This window comes from Egretta garzetta, unplaced genomic scaffold (assembly GCF_000687185.1).
Source record: "Egretta garzetta isolate BGI_Z169 unplaced genomic scaffold, ASM68718v1 scaffold130, whole genome shotgun sequence".
NCBI classification, from domain to species: domain Eukaryota; kingdom Metazoa; phylum Chordata; class Aves; order Pelecaniformes; family Ardeidae; genus Egretta; species Egretta garzetta.
In genome coordinates this window covers 376,929-396,760 of record NW_009258284.1, presented here as the reverse complement: position 1 = coordinate 396,760, position 19,832 = coordinate 376,929, and the positions used below count along the sequence as shown (strand labels likewise).

The 19,832-nt window shown below is 45.1% G+C and overlaps 1 protein-coding gene across 1 annotated transcript in view; it reads right to left on the bottom strand.

Annotated features, from left to right (window-relative positions):
- The window catches only part of CAPN8 (calpain 8), a 29,789-nt gene extending 12,495 nt beyond the window's left edge, over positions 1–17,294 (bottom strand). The window contains exons 1-9 of the mRNA XM_009637093.1: positions 17,058–17,294; positions 14,202–14,271; positions 6,209–6,327; positions 5,353–5,486; positions 4,877–5,045; positions 3,914–3,997; positions 3,033–3,118; positions 1,613–1,687; positions 449–609 (exon numbers count right to left, since the gene is read on the bottom strand). Of these exons, the coding sequence (XP_009635388.1) occupies positions 449–609; positions 1,613–1,687; positions 3,033–3,118; positions 3,914–3,997; positions 4,877–5,045; positions 5,353–5,486; positions 6,209–6,327; positions 14,202–14,271; positions 17,058–17,294 (1,135 nt within the window). The remainder of the gene's footprint in view (positions 1–448; positions 610–1,612; positions 1,688–3,032; positions 3,119–3,913; positions 3,998–4,876; positions 5,046–5,352; positions 5,487–6,208; positions 6,328–14,201; positions 14,272–17,057) is intronic.
- Between the last annotated feature and the right edge of the window lie 2,538 nt (positions 17,295–19,832).

Sequence of the window (19,832 nt, the reverse complement as noted above, 5' to 3'; positions counted from 1 at the left end):
CCAGTCATTTATCTCTGGGAAACGGCCTTGGCCAAGGCTGTTATTGTTGCAAGAGGACCAAATGCCAGGCAGCCTCTCCAGAGGTCTAACCTGAAAATGAATGGGAAACAACACTGCCACTGAACTGTGACACTTTCCTGGCCTACCCAACCCTTCAGAGGATTACTCCAGTCAGCAGCAAAAGCCTTGTAAGCAGGAAAAGCAGACAGAGGAAAAAAAACATAATACAGCCATGAATTAACTGCTTAGTGGGATGGTAATCCCCGATGAGGAAATAAGTGTGAATTAGATCATGGTTTAGGCTGCCAAGCTTTTGCTTACTATCTAAAACCTGCAGAAAGGGCTGAACCTCCAAGCCCTTCCCACCAAAGTCCCCTCCACTTTACAAGCATTTATTTTGATGGTTGTGTTGGTATTTCACCAAGTGCCCACTTGGTTGGGTCTCCACCTTGGTAGTTCTGGCAGCCCCCGGCAGTCGAACCCCGTCTCCACTGTCCATTAAACAGGGTCAGGTCCCATTTATTGACCTCGTTGCTCGTTAGTGTGTCAGGAGTCAAGTTGCAGATCTCAAGGCGGGTGAACTGCCTTTGAAAATCTGAAAATGCCATCCTGGTGCACAAAAAGATCAGGGTTAGTCCATCAGCCTGCAACAGTCGAGGCAAGCACAAATAGAAGTCTCTCTCAACAGGGCAGCAAATGTCGGTGCTACAGAGCTTCCCAAAGCCCCATTTAATTGAACTCTGAAGTTTGGAACTGGCTTTTGGGGAACAAAATTTCCCACTCCCTGAATGAGCTGTATCTCCTGGAGGCAGTTCTTCTCAACGGCTGTTACACATTATGGGCTCGGTCATACCATTTTCTGTCATCCCCAGCCATGGCCAATCCCTCATGGATCATACTTCATAAGTAAATCCACTAAAATTGGAGGAACAAAATGTGCAAGGAGATGCCATTTAACAGGAGTAAGAGTTGTCCCTTATGAAAGAGTCACTCTGTAGAAAAACAGTCTCAATTTGTGTTTTGCTTTAATTCTATCGTTAATGTTTGTTTTTACCGTTCCTAGTAGGTTTGCATGAGTGACAGACCTTGATCACTTCATGCCGCAAGCAGAGGTCTGTTCTCATTTCCCAGCGCCTTATGGCCCATACAGCTGAATGCACTGAAAGACGGTGGGCATTTATCTTTCCAGTCTAGGACAGAGTGACATGGCTTCAGTAGTGATCCGTATAATCGGCTAACTGGGATGGGCTTTCCATTAGGTCTGGGTAAACAGACTCTTCCCAAGCTGGTAATCTAAACTTTTTCATTAATGTGTAGCATTTAGACAAAAAAACAAACCTCAAAATAGAGAGCAGCTGAGGTTCATTCTTGCCACCTCATTAATTTTATTGCCATCTGGTCTCTATTTTGGATAAGCATTGAGTTATACAAGCTCTAATAAAAGGTAATATTTGAATGGGAAGGGAGATAAACAAGAGGCTAACAACACACACATGTCATTATTAACCCCCTTGGTGCTGCCAGTTTTTCTCCATCCAACTGAAAAGACTGCTTAAAAAGCATACATGAGCATAAAATGTCCAAAAGATGAAGCTAATTCAGTGACTCTCACCAGAACTCTCCATCGTCTACTTGCTTATCCAGCGCCTGTTTTAGTTTGGGATCAACGTAATTCCATTCAGGAGCACTGCAGATGAGGCACAAAAAGCAAGCTGTTCAGTTGTTGTCTTTTATTCTACAGGATCAGAGGTAGGCTCTGTCTGCAGCTACCGCTGGTAAAGGAGTACGTATTTCTTCAACAGCTAGACCTGCTGCCCCTCCCGACGGTGCTGCACACCACAACCTGGCTGTACAGGGCTGGAATCAGACTGCAAGCGTATTTGCAACAAGTAAGCCTTAAATTGAATCATCACTGCCAGGTGCCAGAATGTACAAATACTGAAGGCTGGCTGCATTAGGTAGCACGCAGCCTGGAAGTCGGGCAGAGCTTCTCCATTGTAAGACCTGTTGGGATGCCGGAAAGTCTCCCTAGAGAAATGATATAAACTCTGCCTTTGGGGTCACCAAAGAACAAGAAAGCAAAAAGGTGGGATTAGAAAATGTACTGCAGAAAACAGCATTTCTCCTTTCCCATTCTGATGTTACTGTGCAGCAAGCTGGATTCTGCTCTGATCTGCTCCCATGTGACGGTGCAGGGTTGTCCCATGGTAAAACACATGCAAGAAAATCAGGATATGGCATGTGTGCGTGCCTGAAGCACCCTACCTTGGGGCTGAGCAAAGCAGCTCTGATAAAGGTAAGAATAATTCTGGTGTTTATCTCTGTTTTCTATCCTTAAGTGTTACACATTCAACATCAGCACCGGTATTGCAGTCAGTCAGGACAGAAAACTGAAATCTCAAAGTATTGCATGAAAAAACATCATGGCCCAGATGAAAGTAAAATTTATGCCATTCTAAATATAAAAATAGAAGAGGTGTTCTCACTGTCATTCTCACGAGATTCCAAGACAGTTGAAGCCCAGGCAGTTTCCAATCAATTTTCAAACTTCTGTGTCCTTAGCTTAGTCAACATCCCCATTTTTTCAAGATTCTCCAGTAAAACCCAAATACAGGTCTGAATTAGAGCACAGCAATCTCAGAGTTGAAGCAGAAGCACAACGGTTTAGCCCTGCTGTATTTCCCAGGTATGGGATTGGTTTGCATATCTTGCTGGCAGCTGCAGTAGGATCAATCTGAGAAAAGTCATCTTGTAAAATAACATGGTTGGGGCTTGCGTTGGGCTGCTCACAATTAAAACGTGAGCTGCTCTCTCTTATTGGAAAGCTCTGCCTGAGGCAGGGAAGAATGTCCGCTGGGCACAGCGGATCAATATCTAACCTTGCTAATAAATTAATAGTGGTTTATTCCAACTGATTTAGTATCTTTCCTAAATGCGCTTTGTGATTGGATTAACTGCATAGTCCCAATTTAATTTATAAAAGATACCAAAATACACTGAAGAGAGAGAAGCAGGGGCATATAAAAACCTACTTATCACTCCAAGCTCCAGTCCATTCCACCTCACCCCAGGGATTTCTAAGCCTCATTAGTTTCTCTGGCCGTCCTCGGTAATATACCTAAAAGATCCATAACAAACAGAGCCTGAGCACTTCCATTATTCCAATCATCACAAGGCAATTGCTTTTCAGACAGGATAAAACATGATTTGTATTTGAGTGATGCAGTCTATTACAATTTGCAATAGTTAAAAGACACCTAGATACCTTCCACCCTTATTTTACATTATTTTGTGCCACCAAGTGAGCCATTAGCTGCAGCACTCACCATTTCATACACTGACAGCAACCTGCAAGGAAAAACATCAGCTACAAACCAGCAGAATATCTACATCCTCAAAAGCAGAAGACGTCGCACAAAGTTGGAAAGAGGTTATTTGGCATGGACACCTCCATAATGATTCCAGTTTCAGAGGAGCAGGAGTATCTAGGACCTACTGTGAAGGTGAAACTAACGGAGAAGTTCATGAAAGAGACTTTTACGCCTCTCCCATTAGCGCTGATTGGCAAAGGACACGCTCCCACCTCATGCGGTAGGAACACATGGGGAGACAGCTGCCTCCTCTCCTGTTCCTCCGTTCCGTACTCTCCATTTCAGCAACAGCTTGGCCCACCTTTACATTTTGTATTCCAGTCTGCTGGTACGACACAAGGTGCAGACTGCACGGTATACTCCACCACCAGCACAGAGCTTTCAACCTAAGTTCTACAGATACTTTCTTTTTCTGTAAGAGGGTGCATAAGGTAGCAACATTTTTATTGGGTCAGTCAGAGAAAGGCATCAGAAAGCTGAGGGCACTGCAGTATTGCAACCCCAAGCTGTTGTATGTCATGGCCCCAAAGAGGCTGGCTTACCTCTTGTGCTCCAGTGACAGAGTAAGCGTGGCCCTTTACCAGCTTCAGACTTGTAATTGCTTCTATTTCAGATGCAGTAGTTATCTGGGGCAATAAAATATACACATTTAGGACTATATATTGTGTACGAACACAGCTTTCATGAGCAAATTAATATGGGGGAAGATATCCAAAGTGGTATGCACAATGAATATCAATATTCCTGATGCAAAGTGTATTAAATAGGGGTAAGATCCACAGCAAAAGTCCACCTCCACAGTTTCATGCCCCTAAATATGCAGCCCTAGCACAGCAAAGATTCAAGAATGTACAATGAAATCTAAGTCCAATTCCCAGCTCAGGTAACAGATCCAGTCACCTGCAAAGACATGTTCATATGAATTAGGCTCTAGCCTGCCTCACTTGAGATCCCGTGTATCAAAATTTCAACTCTGCTAATCCTATATGCCACGATCCAGGATTTCAAACAAGATAATGGAGCAGGATGGGAAAGGTGTGGAGTTCCCAAAACATGTACAAACATCATCTGTAACTTGAGAGACTTTGTATTACGGGTGCCAATAATCTTTAGGATTGAAAACCAAAGCCAGAATCAGACTACAGGCTACAACAAATCATCCCAAAGAGTTTGTGTCTGGCAGTTGCATGTCTGGAGCTGCAATTACACAGAATTTGAATGAGAAAAGGTACTCGGAGAAGGAAAACGGAGTTCAGGATGACCAGTCCCCAGTTCGTGGCTCACAGGCTGTCTTGCAAAAAGGGAGGCATGACAAGAGTTGGTTATTTATAAACTCATCTGAAGTTTTTTTAAACTGAAATCAATAAAAGTCTCCCATTAATTGTAGTATGCTTTTAACTCAGACCTTCCTACCTATGTCTAACATTGGTCCAAGCTTTTGTTACAATATGGACCAGAGCCCTGAGAAGAGGGGACAGAGGAGCGAAGTGGCGGCAGTCTCTTACATCGATGGAACAGCCAAGCAATGACCCAGCTCTCAGAGCCTTCTGGATGATTTGATACAGGTTTGAAGGAGCCTTCCGCAGCTCATAGGACTCAGAGATGCCTCCAGTAAAATCCTCAAAGCCCTCTATAGTAGACCCTCCTGTAAGAGCTTCATAAGAGCCGTTCAACCTGTGGGGGAGATGACAAGAGCTATATAAAGGGCCACCTCCACTTGTAAGCATTAGCACTGCAGAAAGAAGGGTTCATAATTTAGTATCCCTTGGTCCATGTGATCATTGGTGTCACCTAGGCCACCAGCAGTAAAGCCCCTTAAAACAGGCGGTTGGCAATACCGTGTATGGACCTAGAGGAAACTGTAAATATGGATGGTACGGGGGCTGCATTTGACTGAAGTGTGTTGTGCCTAACATCACAAGTGCCTGGGCAGTCAACTTCTGCAAACCCAGGGGTGCTGCCTCCTGCTTAGCCACCATACTTGGCGTAGGCCTTCTCCAGCAGCGCGCTCCAGAACTCGTTGCCTTCCTCTGAGTGCACGAAGAGCAGCTTCCCGTTCTTGGTGGGCAGCCTGTCATCCACCACGACATCCACCCACTCCCCATATTGCCAGAACTGATGAAAAGAGGAAAGAAAAACATGATGAGGGCTGGTGTGCACATAATAGCTCCACACTACCATCTTCCTACCCCTTCACCTGTCATCAGTTCCCCCTGGATCAGTCACTGTGGGGTTTCATTCCCATGTTGGACTCCTCTCCCTTGTAGAGCACATACCTATCCTTTCCACCTGCCGAGATGAGCCGGTGGAAAGGATAGGTATGTGCTCTACAACACCTGTCCTCACCAAAACACCTCCTTTAGCTTTGCAGAGTGAGTCCCTACTGCTCACACCTGAGCCTAACCTTTGGTTAAAGCAGGCTGGCTCAGTCCCAACACACTGGGTCTGCAGGCAAGGAAATCCGGACAAAGGCACAGGGAGAGAAGGGAAGGGAAGGGAAGGAGGAGAAACCGCATCAGCCCAAATTCACTCTCAACAGCCAGCAGTGACAGTGCTTGGCTTGACTCACGTGGCGTCATGGTTTGGCTCAGTTTACAGAACCTGTATAACTCACCAGAGCCTTATCAGCTGTAGGACAACAGAACCTAGCTGGTGAGCAGGTGTCACTTAATGTTATTTAACTCGGTTGTTCTTTTCTTCCCCTCTTCCCACCCACCAACTTCACTTACAAGCTGTAATTCTTGAATATTTATCCTGTGCCAAACACAAAAATTCTGCTTTTAGCTAAATACGAGCATTTTCCTCTTTTATTCTCAACACACTGATCATATAGGTACCTGGAAATGAAAGATCCCAGCATAGTCCTTCTGGAAACTCTGAGCCTTGGGAACGACACGGTACAGAATATCTGGATTCAAAGTGAGAGATGCAATGGCAGCTAGGAGCCAGCAATCACCTAAAACCACAGACATTTACAAGGCAGAAAAGTTAATTAATAAATAGGGGTTTGCTGAGCTGATCCTTACACCATTATGGCCTGTTCCCATCTAGACTAAAATGCCAGCATTAAGTGCTTTGCAAGGTCCTGCCAGACTCAGTATTGGTTCAGCAATCCATTCTAGTTTTGTTGTGTATTTATCTCTTTTGCTCATTTTCCACCCACCCATACTGCATAGGGATCTTGGGGCCTCTGAGGCTGATCATGGCAGTAATTTCAATGGTCTAGTTTGGACTTGGCTGTTTTGAATTTTTTAGTGAAGCTGTGAAAGCAGGCTGCTTCATCTAAGCTTGTTAATGCCCTCAGGAGACCGAGAACATAGCCAGAGAGAGAAGCATTTGAGGTATGTGGGTTGCAAAGCCTGGCTGGGCAGTACAGAGTTAATGACCTGCAGTACTTTAACTAGGCCCAAGTCACCACACCTGGGAGAGGCAAGGGCTTAGAAGGTGTCCAGAAGAGGGCAAAAGCTCTGGGCTGATAGAAGGGTGGGACCTCCATTCCTGTCTTTTGGAGAAGATTGATGGATAGCAGGAACATTTGGGTAGCTCTCCCTTCTTAGCTCTTTGAAGGTCTGAATTTGAACCGGCACTTAGGACTATTGCTCCAGATTTGCCCGTGAGTCTAATGGAAACTGAAGTCTCCTGGGAACTCTGCAAGGAGGTGAGTCCTTTCTCTGGCCCATTCCTTATCCTGGAAATGATGGGCATCCCCAGCCCTTGCTGGGCATCTCTCGAGCTGTTTGTTGGGTTACCTGCTTGTTGGGGACTGGAGGTTGGGTAAGTGGAAGCCTCTATTGCACCAAAGGCGGTGCACCTGGGAAACTTAGTGACTCACGGGGTAAGTGGAAGCCTCTATTGCACCAAAGGCGGGAAACTTAGTGACTCACAGGTTTCTTACAGTATTTGCATACTGCAGACAGTAGGAAGAGCTTTTGTGGTTCTGTGTTATTTCTGAGGTGTGCAGAAAGTCGAGGAAAACAAAGCTGCTCTGAAGGTACTAATATTTTCCTGGTTCCCTGTGGATTATCTGTGCCAGGACACAGTTTCTTTGTGCTGGCACGTATTCTGCAGAAGGAATTAGCATAACAGCTCTTGCTTCAGTGGAAATAAGCTCACAGAGAAACCAAGGAATGAGTTTGATCTGTAGCATGATTTAGTATCTTAGAGCAATGGTTAACTCTTTATATTGACTTGGGCTTTATGATTTAGTGCCATGATGAATATAATTCTAAAGGTAAGAGATGGGGACTTGCCTGGTGCCATGTGCTCCCTGATGCCAATACCCCACTGGGAGGTACCCAGATGCCTCCTATGAGCTGAGCAAACCCAGCTGATCCCAATTAGGCAAGCAGTGACTTGAAAAAACATCTATAAATAAGAGCCCCTGGTCTGATGACCTGTAACCACCTGAGCTGGCTGATCTGATACGGATGCAATACCATGATCTGCCTGGTGTGCCAGCCCAGGCATTTGCAATGAGGAGGGAAAACCTAGTATTAGTATGTGAGGTGCCACCTGAGCCTTCCTTGAGGATTGCTCTTTGTCATCCTGGCTGCTGCGTTCAGGAAAGAGCATCCAAGATGGAAGGAGTTAGAAAATGGCTGGATTACCTGCTTCTCCCCATCCACCTGCATTTCTTACGAGAAGAGGTTAAAAAAACCTTGTCCTGCTCTTCCTATGCAAATGAAGTTTGAAGAGGAAGTGTGAGGCAGGTTAAATGCTACTTTGCAGAAAAGCTGTTTGAGCCAAGAGCTCTTGCTTGAAAGGTAAGATTTCCCTTGCAGCAGAGAAGATAAATTAAAATAAAAGGGTTGCGAGATGTTTACACTGGAAATAGGAAAAAGTTGCTGCTGTGCATAGAGAAGAGAGTCTAAAAGCCTCAGCCTCTAGAACAACTATGAGTAAAAACCTTCTCAAGCCCAACCTAGCTCTTTTACAAATCATTTTGCATTCTGTGGGAGAGGGGTCAACTCACTGGCCTGGAAGGTTCCTCCCAGCTTTAGGTGTAAAATGTATAAAATAAGAAAAATCAGGAGACACAAGGCAGGGGAAAAAAGGCCTTAGGAACCTCCTCTTCCAAGAAAATGTAGATGCAGGAAAAAATGAGACTGAGAAAGCTTAAACCTGCTTGGCGTCTATTTCTTTGAGGCATTCCTTGGTACAGGTGTATGCCTTATGCTGTTATAACTTCTGCTTTTGCTTGGAGAGGTAGAAATAATAGTGATAAGTCTGAGGAATGGCTCTTCAGAGGAGGAAGATGAAAAGCCTTATAAAGTTAGAACTAAAGCCCTCATTTTGTTCAACTACCCCAGATTTTCTTGCTGCCCTGGCTGTTCCTAGCATGCTGTGAAGCACAGAAGACTACTTCTGAAAAGGTGGCAGGGTGGGAGTCCTGGTGTCCCTGTTGTGTCCCTCCACCCCCAGTGAGACCAGAGGAGGTCTGTAGCAGTGATGAGTTGGTGCTCTCCCAGTGTACAACATCCAGAAGGGTTTCCCTTTCCTGGTCCAGGCCAGGTTTTTACAACCAGTGAAGGGGAAACTGCTCTGGGCTTTGCTGAAGATGGTGTTATGTTTGATGCACAGTTAGGCAGAAGAATCAGTGAAATGAGAGGGGTTTCCTTAAATATGTTATTTACTTCCCTGACTCAGAACTAAACAATTTCATAAGCTCATCCCCGTAAGATGCCAAATGCAGCATGAAATCCTTTACAGCTATCTTACGGTATGAATTAACTTCTTAGCATCTGGGAGAGTGAGTGACGTTGGCGTTTCTGCTGCCTGCAAAAGCGCCATGCAACCTAACCTCCCAGGGAAGCGTTAGGAGCGAGCTTGCTCAAAGCATGCCTGGAAAGAATTGCATTGGAAGAATTAAGAACTGTATTGGAAGAATTGCACTGTGAACTTGGCCTTAAAAATAGCTACGCCTGCCTTGAGCAGTGCAGAGTCTTGTCTCTTAACCTTACTTGGGGGCCTAATATCTTTGGCTGGGCTTGTGGCTGAACAAGTATTAACTGTGCCCTCTGAAAGGAACCAGCTGGGAATTGGCTGCTGTGCAGCAACTTGATAAAAAGGGAAGTTTGCATGGGATGCCTAGGTGCAGATGGTTTGGGGCCATCTTTTATATACAAGTGACGTGTTACATTCAGGTTCTTGTGATATTGGCTTTAAGACAAACTAAAGAGGATGCAGGGATCTGTCCATACCAAGGATCTTCCAGGATGGAACCTAAACTGTACAGGTTGCCTCCTATCTTCTTGTACACCATAATGGGAGCCTGGCCTGTTAATAAGGTTTCTCAGCCCTACGGGATAATAGATTACTAGTTCTAAAAAAGTACAAGTTGACAGTACATGTTCCTTTTTTAGAAGTCCAACATCATTTTGCCGGCAGCAGATTTCAGAGTTTTGTTTGTGGTTGTGTCTATAGTATAGTGCGGCAGCACAAGCTCCCTAGAAAGGCAGCTTATGCAGGACCACTCAGACTTGTCCTGATTCAGCTACAGGTTACGGGTCATCTTTCAAACTGTGAGGAAACTACTTGATTCCCTTCCAAAACAGTGACTTTTTGGAGGGAGAGGAAGTGAGGCCAATTGGCCAATGAATCAAATATTTAATTAGAATGTATTTCCAGTACAGTTATAGTCGGAATAATGACAACATCAGAAAGCATTTCTGCTCACTCTGTGCATTTGAAGTTGTAGCCTTTTAGCTTATAAAAAGAAATTAAAAAAAAAAAAGTCTTCTCAGCATTAGCCCCGCAAGGCTAAATCACCTGCAGGTACATACACTGCTTTCTGCTCAGTCTCATATTTCATGAACAAAAGTTTGACAAGTGCCAATTACAATGTTTACTGCTGCTGCTGAATGTGCTAAAAAGAAGCCAGCTCAATTTCTGGACCTTGTAATGTTGGTGAAGTCTTTATTTTTTTTAATTTGAAATAAGTAATTCTGACCTTGAGTTTGTGGTGGAAAGGGTAAACGTGAAGCCTAGCTGTGCCTAGCTCTGTGTGTGTACATATTTATACGTGTGTGTGTGTGTATATATATGTACACACACACATGATCCTGGAGAATTACTTTGCCTGTTAGTGTACTTGAAATGCAATCCCTCGCTGCTCGCAGATGTACCGCGATGGCTCGTGTTCTCGGTGCTACGCAGGCGCCTCCTGGTTTTCAGAGATAACCGAATTGCTGCAGAGAATACTGAATCTTTGGTGACCTGGGAGCTGAGCGACTCCTCTGTATTGATGATGTTTACCCAAGCGCGCAGCACTCAGAGAGGCCATAAAATAAATGAGAAATTTGATTAGTTTCAGTTGCCACAGAGCAGCACTTGGTTTCTGTTTAGCTACCATCGAAGTGTCTAGACACAGAGCATCTGAACTCTTCATCGGCTTAGTGATGGTGGGTTTAAGACAAAAGTCCAACTGTCTGGTTCCAGGATCTAACTGGACAGCACAGGAGGTGTTTCTGTCCTGACTGTACTCTGGCTTGTTGCTACTTCAGCAATGCCTGGTGTTCAGAAGGGATCCAAATACAATGCTGTGGCTCTTGCTTCCCAGTTTGTTCAAGCAGATTTGATATTTGGCTTTAGTCTCTGCTGGAAGCCCTTCTTCAGAGCTCATAGCGCCTGGGGCATCCTACCAGACATCGAGGAAGCACTAGTCCGCTAGCTTTATAATTTCTGGCAGCGCAGGCTGTTCCTGCTTTGAGATTTCTAAAGAAGGATTCCTAAAGTTTTTTATGGAAATGAATTAAGCTCTGCAGCTGTGTACAGAAAGGCAAAGGAGCACGCAGCAACAGAATAGGCTTTCTTCCTTTTGGGGTCTCAAGAGTTGTCAGTGAATGTATTTTTTGAGATCGAGGGGATATGTCTCCTAGAACAAGGATCTCAAATAGCCCTGGGCCCACGGGACTGAACATCAGAAGGGCCATATATTAATGTCCATAGCAAAAAAAGTGAACAAACCCAGTACTGTTAAGCACTCCCCTGCCTACAGGAGCTCCAAAGGCTGCCTCAACAGGTATTGGATCTGTCTGAGCTGTCAGACTTTGGTTTGTTCCCCAAAATGTGCACAAAGCCTGCATAGGGTGGGCTCCTCAGCTGGTGTGAACTGGTGCATCTGCGTTGGCTTCAGGGGACTTCTCCAGCTGACAGCCCAGGCCGAGGGACCTGCGGTGCCTGGGGTTCCCTCTGAGCCTTCACAACAAAAGGCATTCCATGATATAAATGGTGCAGATCTGGAAAGCTAATATTAAACTGAGAGGGTTTGAGTAAGTTTTATGTTCTCTAAATTAAATTTATGCCACTTGCTTCTTAAAGCCTTCTGCAAACAAGTCTGGGGTTAACTTACTTGGATAGCTGTAAGAAAACTCCATAAGTCACCTTTAATAACTAAGACTATGTGATTGCATTTCAAGTTGTTACTAGGCTATCAAAAAGATATGGTTCAAAGAACGTTTAAAATATTTCAAGTCTTTCAAGTTCCCATCAAACTTCCCAAGCTGATATTCATCTAGCTTACCCTGTTGTCAAAGAAATAAGTTTAATGGAGCGAGACTAACTCTGCGTTTTCTTGTTCCTTTTGTTCATATAAACCCAGACCTGCAGTGTTACTTTTAAAAGAGAAGAAACATGTCAGAGAAGATTATTTTAAAAATGCTCTATTTCCCTAAAGGACTTGTTAACAGGTCACATACATGGCTTATGTAAATATATAATCAGGGTCTGTTTCAATAGAAGTATTTTACATGAAGGCTTTAGTAACAAGGCCTTTGATATTCAAGGTACCAGATCAAATACCAAAAAAACATAGTATGCCTCAGAGATGTAAAGCAAATACCTGAACGCTAATAGGGAAGTCCCATGCTTATATTCTGAAGTTTATTTTTGTGAAGGGTTGGTGTGTGTCGAAGCGATCGTAAGCGGACTCGCAGAAGCAAATTGGATTATCTTTGGTTATTTTTTCTTTGAGAGAGAGAAAAGGAAGCTGCTAACAAAAGAGATATTGGGGCTTTTCTTCTAGGTTTAGGGGTTGCTTTCAGGACCAGCACTTGGAGTACTGCCTGGGAAAGCCCAGAGGCACCATCCCTAGATTCACAGGAGGCTCTTGGGCCCAGTTCTGTTGTTTGACGGATTTGGGCGCTGCTCTCTAAAGAAAGCCCATTTAGCACAAAGGACTGGGACTCCACAGGCACGTTCAGGAGGAGGCAGAAATAAAAAGGGACTTGGGGTATTTGCATTCAATTCCTAAGTTTAACACAAATAATGCATTGTCCTATTCTAGTTTAAGAGCAGGTAATATTCTTCAGTCCTTTAGCTTGTAAACTGTCAAGGAAAATGAGGTTTTACTTCAGGCATATGATCTTTATTTTATGCTATTATAGAAACTTCCCAAATTGGAGGTGACAAGAAATGTCGCTTTTATTACTTATCTGAACCATTTTCCTAAAATACAGTAAGTGATTTCCCCATACTCTGTTCTAGCATCCACTGAATAAATATCCTGGAGCAAGTATATGATTGGGCATCTTATTTTTAGCATTTGGAGCACAGGCTCACACACGAGGGAATTTTTTAGCAATTGCTTTAATGGTGCTGTGTTTACAGGTCCAGCATTGGTATTATTTATTGCCAATGACTTGCAGAAATTGTTTGAATCTCATTTACACAATGGATGGGCTAGAAGACCAGTAAGGTCAGGAGTACCGCACTAAGCAGCGCAGGAGGGAGAAAGGCCGATTTCTCTGTGTCTAATCTATCAAATTCTCATTACAAGAGTTTCAGCCTTCTTGCCTCTATATGTAGTCAGGAGAGGTTGCTGCTGCTGTCTTCTGGAGTTAGGTCTTATCAGCGAGGCAGGCAGGGAAGAGGCTGCTGCTGCAGCTGGGCAAAGGGGGAATAAAGCCCCCTTACAGCTCCCTTCTGGCCGCTCGCATAGGAGCTCTGCTTGGACAACAGCAAGCACTGGAGAAAAATGGGGAAGAAAGTTTTGCTATGCTGGATCTCCAGGAGATGACAAGCACTGCCTGACAGACATCTCATCAGCATCAGCCCCTAGTTTGAGGAGCTGAGCAATGCTGCCTTTTTTGGCTGTGTTGGCACAGCGTGCCTGGTGCCCGGTCGCTCCTGCAGCTCTACACCAAAAGCCGTGCAAGCAGAAGGAGCATTCAGCACAAAGGGCTTGGCACGATTTGCTTGTTGTGGATGGTATTACAAAGTTTATGTGCTCTGTTCATTATTTTTTTTTTTTTATGATGTGGTCCTTGCTTCTAACTTGTGCCTGCAAGCAGATGAGCCATCCTGCTTGCCGTGAAACAGCACGTTGTAGCCCCAACCCCTGTGCTAAACCAGTTCCTGCTCTGGTCCTTGGTTATTGTGTACTTGCTTTGTGTGAAATGGTGGCTAGAACTCACTCCGCCTCCCAAATAAAAATCCCTAATGGTGAGGCTGCTGGGAGAAACTTCCCTGGTGTCCCTTGTCCCCTGGGATGGGGATGGGATGGGCACGAAGGCTGCTCTCTCACTTCAGGGTAAGTATTCTCATGATTAGGTTGGTGTCCAGCTCTGTCTCAGAAAGTTAAAAGCAAGCCAGTCTTCTGCTCCACAAAGGGATAATCAGCTCCCTACCTGCAAGAAACACTTTGTTTGATAATGCTCTTACAAGCCTATATACACCCTAACCCAGGGTGTGAGTCCCCTTCTTGGGTATCTGCCTCTCTCTATGTTATGTCTGGGAGACTGCCAATAAAATGGTCTATGTATGAGGAATTTTTAAATTAAGCTTCATTTTTTTTTCTTCTTCAAAAACAAAATTTAGAAGTGCTGTACGTACCCAGCTCTCCTTGGCAGACATCTGTTCGAGTAGCTCCTCCAATTATAAACTGAGGGTTGGTGCATAACTCCTGAAAAAAGACATTTTCAAAGTATGCATCACCCTTTCTGCTGAGAAGTCCCCATTTCTTGTTCATTGTTTCAGTGTGAAGGTTCAAAAAATATTAAACACTTCCAACATGTCTTAAAAAATATATCCTGTCTTTTATCTGATTAACATGGTGTAAAACCACTGTTGCCTTATTAAATTGAAAACTACATGTATTTTTTGGAGGCAAATCCTGAAGCCCTGTGCTACTTGAGACTGTCAGTGATATTGGTGAGAATTTTTGCTGCTGTGGGGACAGAGGTGAAAATTCAACCTTGGCATTTACATCTTATTTTATCTTGCTGTGGTTTGGTCTCAAGCAGCGCAAATGAGTTTTTGACTGTTGCTGCTGAGTCTGAGACCAGAACTGTATTGGTGGCTTCCACTGCCACCAGCACAGAGGACGTTCCCCCACCCTGACTCTGATTCCTGGGAGGCCAACCATGCAAATGCCTTTTTTAGTGACAACCCACCCCCCATCTTTCTTCCTGGCCCTTTGGGGCCAGCTGAGTAGGTTATGGCAATGACCATCCCTTCTACCCCAACTCTGAGCCCTCCAACAATTCATGCCCTGTATTAGGAAGTGAATATTGTCTCTAGAGACAAAAGCCTTCCCCTTCTCCCAAGCATTGTCCATGAGCTTCTGGATGGAAGCACAGGGCAGTTTGTAGGAAGCCAAATATGGTAACCAGTGTTGAGGAAGTCTCAGGCAGTTGCCTGCTCTCCCAGAGAGCAGCAGCCATCAGCTCTGAGCATCCCCCTGCCACCGAGCTGCAGAGACAGGGACAACCCAGGACTTCTCATGCGTGTGTGATGAAGAGCCAGTTTGTGCATCTCCTCTCGTAATAGGTGTGATCTCAGCTACATCCCTTTTGCTTCTGTGGTTATCTAGTTGGTCGGTCTTAGTGGATAGGAGTCATGAGTAGGTTACCTACAGCACAGGAAAAGTTTTATGTTGTTTTTTTCTCTCCTCGCTCCAAATCGGTGCACCTGGTGGCAGTCAGCTGTGTGTGACTTATTACTCACCCAGAGACCTGCCCTTTCTGAGCCCCTGCCAAGTGCCACATACACCTCTCTCACAGCTGCAGTTCCACCTTCCCCCTTTCTATAAACCCACTGCTGAAATGGGAAGAAAAATCTTTGATGGCGGAGTGTCTCAGCACTCACTGTCTGCAAACCAGCAGCCACAAACTCAGGGGGAGATGTACTTAGCAGTGGATATTTATTTTGCAGGGCCCATTTCTCCAGCAGGTCTCTTCCAGATCACCCACTGGGTCCTGCAGCCCGTTTCAGAGGCAGGCAGGTAAGTGAACAGTGATCCCACCAGCCTGCAACCGTGGGCAGTTTGCAGGTGGAAACTTGTTGGCTGTCTGAGAAAGTCCAAGCAATGAGCAGGGCTGTGATCCCCAACAGGGGGATCTGCCATCCCCAGAAGTCGGTCAGATCCTGGTTCCTCCACAGGAGAGCAAAGAGGGTTCATCCCCAGCATGGGTGTTTGTGCCACCTTGCAGTGGGGTTGGACTCTGCCTCACACATAGCGATAAGCCAGTGGGTCCAGGTACTTGCGGGTTAAGTGTCCATAAACTCCTTGTGTCTCTGCTGAGTGCCAGGAGGGCAGAGGGACCCTACCTGGGCAGGTCTCTGGCAAGCAGGGCTGGAACATTTAACCCTGCCGGATTTCAGCCCTTGGTCATTCCTGACCACACTACACTTGTGACTGTGCCTCTGCCTGCACTGGGCACAACGTTGTTCTTGCATGAGGAACCACAGTATAATTTAAGGAGTTTTCTAAGGCTGTTGGTCTCCCTGAGTAGGCAAAGCCAAGAGATACATCCATGGTACTTGGTCCTGAAACATTCAGGTACCAGACTGAAGTGCTGAGGGACAGCTGGGGTCACCAGGGTAAAAACTTGGGAGTTATTAAACCTGCAAGGTTCCATTTCTCACTTTTCAAGTGTGTGTGGGGAAAAAAAAATCTAAGCCTTGAAATTTTCCCTTCTTCTCTCATTCTTCTTTCCCCCACCAGAGGAAGGTAAGTTGTCTGGGGTTTTTTCCTTCCTTCCCCTTTTTTCAGTCATTCTTGATGTTGCAAGGAGGGGCAAAATGACAAAGAAGCAGCAAAGAAGGGACACACAAAAAAAAAAAAGACTGAAAAACAAAGGGCAGAAAAATCTATGAAGCCCTGATTTTGTGGTTTTAAAGTTCAGCGTCTAATCTTTCCTGATGAAAATGACCATTTTTAAATGAAAGTCCATTTATAGGATATATGTATTTTGGTAATAACAGTTCCAATCAATTGCTCTTTAACTGTTATAGGTGGCTTGAAGCGAGGCAGAGGATTTTAGTTAAGTATTAGCCTGATTTCCTGAGGCGCACAGTGTCAGGACCATGGTGTGGGTACCTTTACAATTGATGGGAGATATCTCCTGGGGTGCCCTGCACTCTGTCTGGATACATGTGGGTCTCTAGATTGTACCCTGGTCTTGTAGCTCTGTGGGAGCTGGAAAGGACAGAGAGGAAGCAGGTTCCCATGAAGCAGTTTAGGATTCCTTTCTTTATAAAGGGCTTAGAAGGTGTTGATTTCTTTCTTTTCTACCCCCTTTTCAACCTTGCTTCTGCTAACCATGGAGGTAAAGCAAGATAGAGGAAAAAACCAAAACATAGAGGAATAGTGGATATTCGGGTTCAGCACTGATTTAGCATGGATGTTCAGGTGGGCTTTGATTGGATCTGAACTCAGTAAAACAGGCAGTTATAAAGCACTCTTACCGTGGGGCGCTTCCAGATTATCCCCTGCGTTTTGAAGGAGTAAGGTCCCAAGTCCTGGTAGCCCAGCGCAGAAGGACAGGCTGGGAACTCCTCATCCTTGAACAGGGTGCCAGCCTGCAGGCACTGCTGTTTCAGGGCTTCATAGTCCTGCTTCAAATACTTGATGGCTTTGCTGTTGGATCCAAGCCCGTCTGCGGCCGCTCTTTCTTGGCACAGCCTCGCTGCGACCCTGGACATGCCTGCCCACCCGGCCTGCGGCACGGCTCTGTGGTCGCCTCCTGGGCAAGAGGAGGTGGATATAGGCAGGTAGCAGGCTCAGGTGGAGCTGGGGGCTGCCCTACACGCTCCAACAGCCCTGGAGGGAGGAGGCACCCGAAGTGCAAATATGTACCTGAGAGACGCGGGCAGGGAGCTGGCGGGGGCCACGGGTGCTGCCGTGTGCTACTCCCCCATTATTTGCTTAAAAGCTTGTGAATTCCCTGCCCCTTTTTAAAATACAGTTTTAACAAGGAGCAAGGGAAACCAGTGGGTTTTTGCAGGCACACCTATTTACGCGTGGGAAGTGATTGTGTGCACTCAATGTGCTGAAAGTCAGGCTTGGGGAGCAGTGCTTTAAAAATCCAGGCAAAGATGGTTTAAAACACCTTTCCTTCTGAGATCGGGCTCTATACTGTTGGAGGGTAAAGCAGCAACAAAACCCAGTGCTGGATATCTACTGCCACTGCTTCCTTGTCTACGGAGATATCAGTGACTTTTAAAGCCAGGGAAATCTTGAGAAGTTGAACCCACTTCTGGCATAAGCGTTCTTTTTTAAAAAAAAAAAATTGTCTTTGGTTCTCTTAAAGCAGTGTGATTTTTATGAATTAATTAATAAGCAATAAAAGGTGTGAACTTGAGAGAGCTCAGAGATGGCCACATGACCTGCAGAGGGCAAGGATACAATCCAGGAGCGTGGTCCAGGACAAAAGTAGAAAATTATATCACCAAATAGGAGGCAAGCTGGTAACCCCTGCTCCCCATCTCCAGTGTGACCTTGGGCAAAAGTCACTTTATCTTCCCTGTCTATAAAAACAGGGTCTTATCTCAGCTCGTGAGAGGTTAGCCATCATATTTACAGTCGTCTGGTGGTGCTTCCTGCTTAGAAAATGTTTATAAGCCTTTTAGACCTTAAAACCCTCCACATTTCTACCTGGTTTGTCCTGGCACAGGGCCAGGTGGCTGCAAATGTCTGTAGGTTCAAGAACTAAAGCAGGAGCAATTTTTCCATGGAGCACAGCTGCTCTCTGCTGTTTTCCTATTTAATGCCCAGGTTTCCCCAGCAAAGCCCACTGCGTGGCCGGCTGAGAGATGGGTAAACAGAAACTTTGTTTGCCAGAGAGCAGGTCTGATGACTACCCCTTGGGAAGTTTAGACAGGAGGTGTGGGGAAGGGGAGAGAGAATTTTTTAAGGTCTGAAACCTGTTGAGATAAAGAGTCCAAACAGAGGCCAGCCGGGCTGCTTGTCTGCAAATATTTGAAGAGCGTGAATGCAAAAGAGGAAACGAAATTACTTGGTCGGTTCCAGGTGGGCGCAGGTTGAGAAGGCTGGGCTGAGGGAATTACTACACTGGTTATCTGAGTTAAAACTGAGTAAAGGAGAAGGATGGCCAGAATTTGGGCTCTGTTACATTTCAGTACTTCCAGGTGTGTCTGCGTACTTGATCAGAATAGAGTGTAATAATAAGGGGTTGAGGGGAGGGGTTTTTCTTTCCAGGATGGATTTCTATTTTTTTTTCCTGACAAATAGACCCATTCAGAGGCACCCACTTTCTCTGCTCGTGAGGCAGAATCCTGGTTTCTTTCCCTCCTTGCACCAGCCTCTTATGCTGAAATTTCCCCTGTTCCTGCAGCCCAGAGGCACGCTCCCATTTTGCTGTCAGCTGCAAGCTTTGGCAGCGTTGTTCATGAAAAATCATGGTGCTCTGGCATTTGGGAAATGCCATTTTGATCAGGAATCTTTTGTTTCCCATGTACTTTTTTTGATGTACACTTGATATGTTGTGTGATATGGACACGAGTGTGCCCTTGTGCCTCATCAGCGTGTTAAGGTGCAATCCAGAAGAAATACAATTAGATTTTAATCTTCATAAATTCCACTAAAACGTGCCATAAGCTTTTTGCTGTCCTGTATCTCCCGTTTGGGAAGAGGCTGAGGACAACCATTTTCTCTGCTGGAGGCTTGGACCATGTAACCACCCAGCGTGTCCACCACAAACCTCTGCTCCTGGCGACCTGTAGCACAGCAACTCAAATCCCTTCCCAAGCTTGATTAGTGGCAGAATGATTGATTTTGTGTAGAAAGTGATACACAAGCACCATCTAGAGGATATAAAGAGGAAAAGATTATGATTATAGTTGACTACGGCAACTGCCGGCAGTTATATGATGGGGGGTAAAGTTTCAGGTTCTCCATAACTCTCAAAAACTGCTGCTGAAGTGGCAATAACTCCCAGGGAAACAGCAACCAGAAGAAGAAATATTACAGTTATTCTGATTTTTGTTTCTTCTGGGATTTGTGTATTTTTGGCTGGCTCTTCCTGTTTTCCTTACCTTCTTTCCCTTTCTTGTTGATAGCAAGGGGGTGAGAGAAATGGGGAAGAAAAGAATAAACCAGGAAAATGCATCATCTTGGTTTCGAAGAAGAATCTGCAAATTCCATGGAATCAAAACTGTTCCGTATGTGTGGAAATCTTCAGGAGAAAATTACTGCCAACTGCCTAAAGTTCTAGATACATT